The following is a 13,250-nucleotide window of genomic DNA, read 5'->3' as shown; positions in this document are numbered from 1 at the left end:
TACAACCACCTAAAATTTGGCCTTCACTAAAATATATATCCCTTATACTACCTTATTTTAAATTAACCCCCTGGAATTGACAAGTGTGGAGCTCTTGATGTTGATACCATAGTATGTTAGCATCTTTGTATTGGGAAGTCACAATTTCTTGCTGTAAAAGATTTATTAGATTATTGTAGTAAATATATTATTGTTCATTATAATGGGACTACATTTAAAGTCTACATTTGCCAACTGTTACCACAGACATTTCTTCTTCTAAATATTGGGGGCAGAGGAAACTAGTTATCTCCGAGACCATTGCATGGCAAGTGTTGGCAGATGCTACCAATATAAAGGTGATCACTGTGTGAGTGGTGGGTGAAAGCCAAATTCTGCCCTCAGATACACTTATGTGTTTCCCATGAAGCCAGACTATGCTCTCACTTATATATGAACATAGAAATAATTACAATGGATAAGACTAGAGGTCTGTCTACCGCAGTATCCTTTCTCCAACATTGGCTAAACCCAGATGCTTCAGCGGAAAGTGCAGGAATTCTAATAATGCACAATTATGAAATAACCTGCTTATAGTGGAATTTTCTTCCTAACCCCAGTTAGCAATTGGCTTAGGTCCTGAAGTGTGAGAGATTTTTGTCTCTTATCCTAATATAACTGTGGATATTCTCATTATTCATGGAAATGTCTAATCCCTTTTAGAATCTTGTTAAGGTCTTGGATTCAGTGGTATCTGGTGTCACTGAATTCCATTATGTCTGTGAGTTCCATTAATTGTGTTGTGTAAAAAGTATTTCCTTTTATCAGTTTTAAATATATCCTCTTTCCATTTCACCAGATGTCCCCTTGATCTTATATTGTGAGAGAGGGTTAATAAGAACATTTGATTTATTTTCCCTATACTGTTTGTTGTTTTATATGTCTCGATCTCCTATTTAACCTAAACATAGTCCTAATTTTTTCAGTCTCTTTACATCTGAAAGACTTTCCAAGCCTCTAATAATTTGTATGCCTTCTCTGTTCTGTTTGTGCAATATTTTTGAGGAGATGAGGTGGGCAAAACTGAGCACAGTATTCAAAGTGAAGAGAAACCATTTATTTATATATTTTAGTCTGAATAGTTTGTATCTTATTCTGTATGCATTCAAGCATGCTTTTTTTTTTTTTTTCCTGTTGGTGTGCATTGAGCAGATATTGTCTTTGAAGTTAGCTGTACTGAGGATTTACTCAGTTTTAAGTTGACCTAGGTTTTATCCTTAAATTAGAAACTAAGATTTTTTTTAAAAAAATTGTTTAACTTAACTGGTTGGATTTAATGTAGTCTTCTTATAAATACTAAATTAGCCTGCTTCCCTCACTGCTCATCTTCCACACAAGACAAACTCCCCTGTGTTTATTCATTCCTTTGCACTGCCTGGGATCCCCCTCAGCCCAAAACTAGCTCTCTCACTAGCCAGCTCTGTATTTATACTTTATTTATACTTTATACTTTATGAGCACACATTTGGGATTTAATCATTCCCATCCTTTATTGACAATCCATCATCTTTACAGCATTTGTTATACCAATAAAAACTAGCAGGATCTTATTACCCTTCTTTTTTACAGGCTTTTAGTTTGGATTCAAAGTCTATAGGTCTTGCTGTGTCACGCTGCCTCTGGGTTTGGATTGATCACCCAATTGCAGGTGTGATTTTCAGCCTTGAACCTGGCTTTGATCTTCCTTCTGTTGTTCTTTTGTCCTTTTCTTTTTAGGGTGGATGCTTTTTACTTTGTTTAGGGCTGTTGTCTAGGTCTTCAGCCGTGTAGTTGAACTTTATCTCATCAGGACAGGCTGGGGCTGGAGGTTGATTCCAACATCCATACATCCTCATTCACACATCTAAACTAACTAAAAGATTACAGCAGGGTTTGCAAAAATGAAGGTTGGAGGAAGCTTTTTAAAATGGAGTTTGAATTACAATATGGCAAACAGTGAACAGAATTACAATGTAGGCAAGTGTAGTGAATGGTGAACAGAAGTTACATTAATAAAGTGAACAATTAAAACAATTTCATTTATCAGTTCTACACATTAACTACACTAACACTTTACTTCCTCCCCCCTAAAAAAAAGCATTTCCACCAACACAGAATGACATTCACAACACTGACACTCTCCTCCCCAAATAGAAAAAATTAGGGCTGTTAACTCATGCGATTAACTCAAAAAAATTGATCACAATTAAAAAAAAATCATGATTAATCACACTCTATAAACAACAGAATACCAAGTGAATTTATTAAGTATTTTTGGATGTTTTCTACATTTTCAAATATATTGCCTTCCGTTACAACGCAGAATACAAAGTGTACAGTGCTCACCTTTATATTTATTTTATTACAAATATTTGCACTGTAAAAATGATAAACAAAAGAAATAGTATTTTTCATTAGACCTCATACAAATACTGTAGTGCAAACTCTTTATTGTGAAAGTACAACTTACAGATGTGAGGGTTTTGTTACATAACTGCACTCAAAAATAAAACAATCTAAAACTTTAGAGCCTACAAGTCTGCTCAGTCCTACTTCTTGTTCAGCCAATCGCTCAGACAGATAAGTTTGTTTACATTTGCAGGCAATAATGCTGCCCACTTCTTGTTTACAATATCATCTGAAAGTGAGAGCAGGCATCCGGGGCCCCCTTATCCCAGGCCCTGTAGCCCTATACCCCCTGCGTTCTGGGTGGCCCTGCCTGCCAGGGAGGGAGGGGCAGCTCCCAGAATTGCAGCCATGAGGACAGTGCCGTGCTGTGCAGAGCCACCTGCACACTCCCTGCACCAAACAGAAACTGCCCCAGGTAAGTGCTCTGCACGTCCTGCCTGCCCCAGCCCTGAGCCTCTTCCCGCACCCCCACCCTGAGCACCCTCCTGCACCCTAACTGCCTCCCAGACCCTGCACTCCCAGCCCTGAGCCCCAGTGGTAAGCCAGGGGCACCTCCCCACCATAGTACAGTACTGTAGAGTATATAATGCCTTTTGTCTGCCCCCCCTCCCCCAAATTTCCTTGGAACCTAACCCCCTGCATTTACATTATATCTTATGGGAAAATTGGATTCTTTTAACATCATTTCATTTAAATTTGCATTTTTCAGGAACACAACTACAATGTTAAGTGAGGTTTTACTGTATTAGGTGAATTGAAAAATATATCTTATTTTTTACGGTGAAAATATTTTTAATAAAAATAAATATAAGGTGAGTGCTGTGTTGTAATTGTAATTAATATATTTGAAAATATAGAAAACATCCAAAAATATTTAAATAAATGTTATTTTTATTAACAGCGCGATTAATCACGATTAATTTTTTTTAATTGCTAATAAAATAAATCATCCACCCTAACCCACGCCCCTGCAATAAAGCATAGGTTTTAACCGCAAAAGGGAAGAAAGCCAAAAAGCTACTGTGGACTTCACTATTGATTTTACGTGATGGGTGACAATATAAAACGCTAAAGTAAGACAATAATCTCCTTCAACTGCTGTATAGTAGTAAATAGTTGTGTGGCTCATATCCTCTCGTATTGGCTGGTCCACTTAAAGGTTAATAATTGCTCATTTAGTTCAAGTGGTAGAGGTCTGTATTTGAAGGTCAAGGGTTCATATTCTACTGATGATCCTTTGGTACTGCTAATGTTCGGAGCTTGTTACATTTTCGCATGATGGAATTTTCCCTCTGGTTTTCTGTTTTTAAAAATTGGTTTTCTTAATTCACAGAGGAAGAAATCATCCTTAAACAAGTGTTAGAATTAGAAACCAGGATAATTTGTCAGTTTTTGTCATGACAAGAAATATGTTCCATATTTCAGTCTTTCACATATTTTCATTGTGTATACCTTGGACACTTTGAAGGTTGAAAACTATGAATGGCTTTATAAATATGGTTTCAATACAGGCTCAGAATCCTGAAAACCATTACCATCAAATTCCTAGGTATCCGGTATCGCCTCACCATATTACTTCATTCATAGATTAAGCATTCATACACCTGAACTATAAATGAAATAGGTGCACATCACAGAGAATGGGAAAAGACAGTAAAAACATTTTTTTCCTTTTAACTTTTACCAATAATGGAAATCCATTTCACCACAATTACTTCCTCTTCTGAATATAAAGAAATACTATAGTATCTCGGATTCCACAGGTTGGTAATTGGTAAGTTTAGTCATTTCAATGACCACTGTTATTCATACTTAAGAGTAAGGACAATATACATTTTGTAGGGCTTGGTTGTTTTTTTAGCTATTAAATCTTCCTTAGCCCTTTCCCTAGCCCTGTTCTATTTCAAATCCCTTCCCCTTCAACATCTGGTCTGTCAAATCCTGGCCTCTTTGCAGTTTCATATTTTAATTTAAAAAGCTTAATCAGAATCTCTTTAATGATCCTACAGAAAAATTTTAAACAAAAACTGACACAGCCCAGGGCACCAATGCAAGTAATTGATAACGGAAGGGTCAGGAATACACATGCTTAAAAGTGCAGCCTGATCAGTGTCACCTTCTGTAGCAGCACCCCTGATTGTTGGGCCACATTCAATTTCTAATTTTACTTCAAAAAATAAACCCGAGAGTATTAGATGGTGCTTCTGTGACCTCCAAGTCAGTCTGTGCTGCCCTTCACAAAATATATTTGTATTCTAATTGTATCCTCTCAGGTCTTTCATCTGTATTCAGCTACTTTGCCCAGGGATTCTTTTCCTTATCTGACACGTAACTGGTTGTAAAAAGTGGCACACAACTAATAGTACTATACACATTACGGTTAATAGCAATCAAACAGGAAACAAGACTTAAAAATGAAATATACAACAAAAAAGGACTCATAAAGACACTCCAAATTGTGTTTTATGAGGCTTTTAATACACACTTCAAATGGCTGAAGGCACGAGGCCAGAGGATTGTTGCATTAAATGTGCTGGAGTTATGTACTTATTATTGCAGCCTTCAATATTTCAAAAATGCTCCATAATCTCAAACACTGACCAGCTGCAATTACTTGCCAGCCACAGTGTCTGAGAGCGCACATTGCCCTGCCAAAAATCCACCACATAGGTGCCTCATTTTTCCCAAGATGGTAGATATTTATAGACCTGCTGTGCTAATGAAGGGCTTTAAGATCTGGTTTTTAAGATGATGAAATTGGCTAAAATAGAGGCTGCAACCTCGTCTGTATTGTTTACGCAGACATGTCTAATAAACATGGATTCCATGGTCCCTCCTCAGGGCCCCATTGTCATATCTGTACCAGTCTGCGAAGGTCTGGCACAAGCACCCTCTCCACAACATAACACTGGTTATAAAAACTCCTCTGTGGCCTTGTCTGCATTGGGAAAATACATCATTAGACATTGTGTTCATTCACATGATAGTTAAAACATGTCAAACACGATTTTCTTCTTAGTGTAGACAACAGTCATGTTGATAAAAGTGCATTAGTGAGTCATGGTTAACCTTAGGAATGGACCCTAGGATTAATCATGACCAGCTAACACATTTTTAAACATGTCTTGTCCCTGCCTACACAAAGAACAAAAGCATATGTAACATTGTGTTAGTTAAAACATGTTAGTTAATACATTTTTCTAACATGATATATCTTTCTGGACAGGTCCTGTGGGTAAGTTGTAACAGCCTCCTCAGTGCAACCCCGCTGTGGATGTTAAATGGTGCAGAGGACCTTGTGTATGTCCTCCAGGCCAGAGTGAATTTCGTTCTTAGAAATGAAGCTTATCTGAAATACTTCTAATGTTAATTTGGTGTTTGGAAGTATAGGTGAACATTAATTACAGTAGTACATGTGACATTAAAAGAAAATAGTTTTCCTTATTGGCTCCTTTTCCAGTTTGTCTGATGATCATTGACTAAACTTCTTAGGATCACATGGCAGAAGCATAATGATTGAATTCCATTTCAGTTGGGTTAGTTTTAACCGGAAAAAAAAAGTTACGCCTCAGTGTAAATTCTCTATAACTGTAAAATATGCGACTTCATTTTATGCTATCCTTTACAGTGGATAGGATGCACAACAGGAATAATTTCATTTGTCTGTTTTATAGATTTGCCGCAAGCTAAATGGAATCCGTTTCACCTGTTGTAAAAGTGCCAAAGACAGAACATCCATGTCAGTGACATTAGAACAGTGCTCAATCTTGAGAGATGAACATCAACTGCATAAGGACTTCTTTATCCGGGCACTGGATTGTATGAGAAGGTATATATGTGGTTTTAGTTTTCTGGTTTGTTTTTCTGCTACTTGTGTTGCAAACACATGCATGTACTATATCGCCTTAGTACTAGCCAGTAGTGAATGTGTTACAGGCCAAAACTTGCTTTATTGAGAAATAAGGACTACAAGATTTGGATCTAGTTAATTAGTAGTTCATTTTTAATGCTTTTTCATAGGCTTTCATAAGACACACAATTTTAGCAACATGTCTGTACCCTATAAAAAAAAGAATTTTATTTACTCTCTTAACAACTTTCAAGCAGTTAAATGCTTATTAAAACATTTAAATAAAATAGAGCTAGACAAATATTACTGAATCAGAATTAAACATTTGTTATAGTTGGTAGTTCTCACTAGCTCATGTTATCCAAGATAAAAAGGATGACCAAGCAAGTTTGGACTGGTGTTGGTTGTATTTAATTAAATCATCATTTAAAAAACAAAACAACTTTACATTGTTAAGTATAGCTATGCAACCATTAAGAGAGAAGTAATTAAGAATGTGTAATTAGGAGATGTGATAAGGTTTTGAATATCTACATGTTAATCATAGGAAAGAATTTCAAGTAGATAAGTTTAGATTATAAAGTGAATATGACCCTTACATTGTGTTATCTGTTAGTCCTAGAAGAACTAATATTTCATAGGTAATTATTTTTATGGATACTGAATAGTATGCAAAGGATTTGTAAAATACAAACATTTTGCATCTAAGCTGTGTAACGAATATTTAACAAAAATCCCTGCAAGACCATAAATTTCAGGGCAGCCTCCAAAGAGGTAATAAATTGTATGTCTTCAACTCCACTGCCACATATGATTAGAATTTCTTTCCTAATTTGTTTAAATTGGGTTTGTACAACTCATACCTAAGTTAAATGTTGTTTTAAAGTTTTAGTAGAGTAATGATCCAAACAGATATATTTCGTATCCTGATGCTAGAAGTTTTGTCTATGGATTAATTTCAGAAGCAGTTAAATCTAAAGTGATCACACTTAGGAGTGCTTTTGCAATATATCCTTCAGTAGGGACACACGTTATTTAAAAAGAAATAAGTTAATTACTAGAAAGAATGATTCAGCAAAGCACTGTGAGGATTCAGAAGTATAGCCCACTTGCAAGTTGCTCTTTTACTGTGATGATGTACTAAAGTACCATTTCATATATATCATTAGCTCCCCTAAATCCTTTGACCACTGTAGTGTTTCAGCTGGTGGGTGACACTTGCATGCACTATCTTTCATACCTTCATGTTTTACCACTAATGAGCAATTCCTGAGTTTTCTACATTAAACACACTTTCTGTTGGCATTTCAACTGTTCTGTTTTTCTTTTGTAAGCTATCAATAAATGTGAGTGTTTGAAAGCTACTATAAATGGCTGGACATAAGGATCTCAACTATATAAAATAAATTCTTATGAAGATTAAGACTCAAAGAGGGAATGGAAAAATTCAGCCATTAGAAACTCTCTAAATAGGACCTTGTATATTGTACAGACTAATTTGTTTGTACAGAAGTACTTTAGGTTTTTGCAGACTAAACACTCCTTATTCTGGGACTGAGAGTGTCTAATGTCAAAATGAAATGAGCAATGCATCAATAAGGATTTGCAGATGGCACTAAAATTGGAGTTAGATAACAGGAGAAAATTCAAATAGACCTGGAGAACATTTAGAGTACTGGGCAATTAATAAAAATATAATATTAATTGTGGCAAATTGCCAGCACTATTTTGATGGGTCTCACTTTCTCTTCTTGGGGGGGGGGGATTCAGGGCACCATTTCTTGCCCCTGCAGTGGAATGTTAACTGCCCCACTAGTGTCCTAGAGGAGGGGAGTGGAGAGGGAGGGACCTGGCCCCACCCTCTACTCCAGGTCCCAGCCCACGGGCCCTGAGGATAGTGGTAAACCAATTGAACTGGCACTTCTTTCCCTGAGCTACTTCCCTCTCTTGCCCTTCAGCTTGTGGGGGGCTTCCTGTCCTCCCTCTGTACAAGCCAGGTGCCCCTTTACTTAGGGTCTTGGACTTCTTAGCTCACCACAGCACTTCTCAAACTGTCCTATGCTTCCCTTAAAACTGTTCTCTGCTCCAACTTCCACACTGTCTGATTGAAGCAGGAGGGTTTTATCGTGTGACTGGCTTCAGGTGCTCTAATTAATCTATAGCAAACTTTCTTCCCCTTACAGGGAAAAAGGCTCCCTTCTAACCCTCTCCTGCTGCCCTCTGGCCATGCTGTATCACATAATATAGTAAGATGCAAAGTTAAAATGTCGGCCCCAATTCAGGAAAGCATCCCTATTCAGGAAGGGCACTTAAACATCTGTTGAACTTTAAATGCATGCTTAAAGTTCATTTTCTTAAGTGCTTCCTTGGATCTGGATGTTAGAGAAGAACGCTACTAAACAATAATAAAAAATGGAAGCACGCTGAACAAATGGCATAGCAATGCAGAAGACTATTTAGGATGGAAGTGTAATGCATTGGCTTCGTGTGTGTGATCATGTGTCTCCTTAGTGACTGGGACCAGTAACTATAACAGCCTGCTGCTTATTGATAACTAATGGAGTTATTCCTTTAGCTCAGGTGATAGGTTGTGCAGTTGCATCCTTGTGCTACTAGTGCTGAATGTTCTAGGTTTGATCATCTCAGATGATCATGGTGTCATGCATCCACCATGGTTTCTTACAACATGAAATATTATTTTGCAGTATGAAATATAATAAAAAGGCAAATATCATTGCACACTGTTATATAAAAGAATTGCATGTAAAACCAAGAGCTAACAATCCCTCTCCATTCGGTGGACCCAACTGAGTTTTATTGGGTTTACATGGTGTAAATGAGATCTGAATATGTCCCACTATTAATAAAACCTCATTTTGAAATGCTGAGGGGAATTTTGCTTTCATTTATAATGATGTAAATATAGAAAGGAGAGCAAACCCACAGTGTTCCCCAGGGAGGAATCTAATGGCCTTCTAACAAAAGCTTACTTATTCATTTGAGGGGACTTGACAGCTATGCTTTTGAGGTTTGTCTAAATAAGGTTAATGGGCTTGACACTAGTGTGACACTGATGTATTTATCCTTTCTATGTGATTAGTACTGTAAGCTGCTGTTGTAAAAGGTTATGCTGTGCATTTCTGAATGCTTTATTGTCTAGATGCAGAAGCTTTTAAAATGGTTTCTGCATCTGAAGATAACATGTTATTTTATGAGTAGAGAGACACACATCAGTGCATTTCTTAATTTATACAGTTTAGACAATTTTACTGTGATGAATCCTCAGTAGATCACTTTTGTTAAGCGCCATATCAGTCTGGCATTTTTGCGATGATTGCCATGAGACACTTGTAAAGTCTTTGAAAAGAAACAGTAGACAAGAAGAAACAGATCTTGACATAAAAAAACTAACAGGCGGGATTGAACTTTGAAAGGCTACTTTTAAGAGTTAACAGTAGGAGATATATAATGGTGTGAAAGCATTTGATTTGTAAAAGTAAATTGAGATTTGGGAGCAGCCTTTATCAGAAACTGTGATTTTGAGGTGCTAAAATCACAAGAAAACTTGGTGGCTTTAATGCTACCTTCTCGCATGCCTATACTGGCATAGCTCCAATTGCTATTATAGAGAGGAGGGACATGTTCATGGCCCCATTCTGGCTTTGCTCCTTTGGAAAGTTTTTTGGTAATGCTAGACTCCATTAATGCTTGTGCCCACTCCATCTCCTTGCAGGGCTAAGCACAATCTGGCATCCATCAAGGGCTACCTCTCACATTTAAATTATAGTTTAGTTTTTTGTTTATACTGTGCGACATTGTTCTGCAAATTCTGCAAATAGCTTTTATACTATGAAAAATAAGAGACTTGAACTGATACACCAGATGTTTATCACTTGTAATACCTAGTGCTTTAAAGATTGGTTTACTAACTCTCCTTTCAGTTTAGGAAAGATGGTGCAAATTGACTACAGGAATTCAGACTTTTGTGCTATGAATACCAAGTGCAGCATTTTTTTGTCTTGGTGTATCTCAAGCCATTAAATTGTTGCAATTGAAATGAAAATTCAGATAGGAGTGTCTGTATATTTAATAAATACTATTGTATATGTGATATTCTATCCTTGATTTGTGCATGTGATTCCTATTGATCTTAGTGAAAGTTGTGTGTATATTGTGGAGCAAATACAACAAGTATCTTCTTCCCTGTGCATCAAGTGGTCTGATTTCACATATTATTGAAATCACACTTCTGATTTCTCAATTACCTTTTTTCAGATAATGTGATCTGGTTTTCTTATCTCCCATTCACCAGTGAGTGGAGGTCTCCTGCCATCTTGAATTCTCTCCTTGTGGTATAGAGTTAAAGGGACAAACAGATTTAACATAACTGATTGCAGGTACCTCTCTGTGATTCTTCTCATTTTTCTTGGGTGGAGCTGCACTCTGGAAAGCAGCAGAAGTTGGAAACAGTTTTTTAGAACTGCATTTTCTTTCTGGCCTATTAAAAGTTGCTTTTCAATGAGTTGGTCCATATGCATTTTGAAAGTCTTGAATAGTAAATAACCAGAGAATCCTTTACTTTCAGAATTTCTTCAGTAAAGCTTAGAAATAAAATATAAATGTGACAAATCCACTCACTTCAATAAAGCCTCAGGGCTGTCAACCCCATCATCATTCTTAACAGGCAGCAGTACCTGTCAGATGTTTGAGCCAGTGAACACATTTGATTCAATGAAGGATTTGTTGTTTTCACTTGGCACTCCAACTGACAATATTTCAGATAAATTTTCTATCTTCAAAAAGCTGATGGAAACACACAGTGAATGGTCTCAGCAACAAGGTATGGCTGTTTTATGGCCCAGTTCTGAAACAAATGGCCCTTTTCAGAGAGCTCTTGAAGAGCATCATTGCACAGAGATCATTGACAAAATAAATTTCATTAAAAATGTTTGAGTTCTGGGATAAGACTCCTTACTTATGTTTTGTAGAGGAAAAGACAGTTGCAATATCTCTTTCCTATCACCTAGATACAGGGATGGGTTAAAACAGAATCCATAGGTCCAGACTGAGAGGGACCCTGGACCTAAAAAGGTAGCCCATGACCAGACAGCATTGTGATTGCCATGTAGACTCAGAAGCAGTTTTGTTGTCTTCGTGCAACTATGGACAGGAGAGAGGTACTGATCACAGAACTAAAAATCAGTGGTAGCTTGCATAGAAGTGATTATGACTTGATCACATCTATAATGTGAAAACAAATTAAGTCCAGATCCGTTTTTTAGGTATATATACTTGGTGCTTTAAAGGGGCCAGTTTTACAAAGCAGAAAACAATTGAACCAGAAAAGCTGAGAGGAAGAATTTAATCGGAAAGTGTGAAAGGTAATTGGGAATTGTTTATCAAAACAGTACTCACTTTCCAAAAAGTCACAATGCCACAATTGTGGAAGAAGGCTGTATTGATTAGAAAACTGACCTGGTTTAGAGGGGAAGTGAAGGCAGCTATAAAATTACTTTCCTTTACTATCAGCTTTCTCTTTCTTCTGTTCTATATAGAACATTTAAAAAATCAGAAGCTAGGAATTGTAGAAAATTGTTAAAGAAAGCAAAGGGACACAAAGAGAAATCTATGGCCAGCAGAGCTAATAAGGAGTTTAAGTATATTAGGAAGAAAAAGAATCCTAACATTGATATTAGTCCATCACTAGATGAATGGTAAAATTATCAATAATAAGTAAGAAGAAGCAAAAGTATTCAATAAATATTTCTGTTCTGAATGGGGGCAGGGGGAGAGAACAGACGTTGTAGTCATATCATATGATGGTCATCTTTTCCATTTCACTAGTATATCAGAAGGATGTTAAATAGGAGTTAATAAAGTTAGACATTTTTAATCAGTAGGTCCATATTACTTGCACCCACGTTTTAAAAGATCCGGCTAAAGAGCTTCCTGGACCACTACTGTTGATTTCCTATAAGTCTTGGAACACTTACAGGGGAAGTTCCAGGAGACAGGAGGAAAGCTAATATTGTATGAATATATAAAAAGGGTAAACAGGATGACCTGGGTAATTATAGACCTGTCAGTCTGACATCAATCCCAGGGAAGATAATGGAGCAGCTGATATGGAACTTTATTAATAAAGAACCAAAGGAGGGTAATATAATAAATGCCAGTCAACATGGATCTATGAAAAATAGATCCTGTCAAACTAACTTGATATCTAGTTTCGATGAGATTAGTAGTTTGGTTGTTAAAGGTAATAATGTTGATGTCATATACTTCAACTTCTGTAAGAGATTTGATTTCATACAACATGACATTTTGATTAAAAAACTAAAAGGATATAAATGAACCTTAAATGCATTAAATGGATTAAAAGCTGCATGATGCGTCTCGCAATGTAATTGTCAGATACATTCTAGGTATTTTTTGTCGAAGTTCTATGGGCTGTTTGTGAGGAGGGCCAGCTAGATGGCCACAATGGCCCTTGTGGGCTTGGAATTTGTCACCTAGGACTGGAACTATGCAGCTGCTCCTTGGCCCTACCACCATCTCACATTTCCGGACCTGCCTGTTCTCACCTTGTTGGCAGTTGCACTGTGCAATTGATGGCTGACTGCACAAAGAGGAAGCAGTTGTACTCTGATATTCCTCTCTCTGCCCAGACCAGTGAAGCCTCCCACTCACTTTTATTAAGAGTCCTAGTTCAAGGCTTATACATGTATACTAAACCTACTGGAATAGCCTGTAATCTGTACAGGCCATGGGTATTCTCTAGAATCATAACATTCTTCTTCAAGTGCTTGCTCATATCCATTCCAGTTAGGTGCGCGCGCGCCGTGTGCACGCTCGTCGGAGAAACTTTTACCCTAGCAACACTCGGTGGGCCGGCAGGTCGCCCCCTGGAGTGGCGCCACTATGGTGCCTAATATATACCCCTGCCGACCCAACCGCTCCTCAGTTCCTTCTT

The 13,250-nt window shown here is 37.2% G+C and overlaps 1 protein-coding gene across 3 annotated transcripts in view; it reads left to right on the top strand.

Annotated features, from left to right (window-relative positions):
• The window catches only part of INPP4B (inositol polyphosphate-4-phosphatase type II B), a 329,709-nt gene that overhangs the window by 278,857 nt on the left and 37,602 nt on the right, over positions 1-13,250 (top strand). For all 3 annotated transcript variants that reach the window (XM_032768984.2, XM_075066288.1, XM_032768983.1), the window contains one exon: positions 6,102-6,256. In XM_032768984.2, coding sequence (XP_032624875.1) covers positions 6,102-6,256 — 155 coding nt within the window. The remainder of the gene's footprint in view (positions 1-6,101; positions 6,257-13,250) is intronic.

This window comes from Chelonoidis abingdonii, chromosome 5, assembly GCF_003597395.2.
Source record: "Chelonoidis abingdonii isolate Lonesome George chromosome 5, CheloAbing_2.0, whole genome shotgun sequence".
NCBI lineage: Eukaryota > Metazoa > Chordata > Testudines > Testudinidae > Chelonoidis > Chelonoidis abingdonii.
The sequence above is the reverse complement of the archived record's forward strand: the minus strand, read 5'-3'. Positions and strand labels throughout refer to the sequence as shown.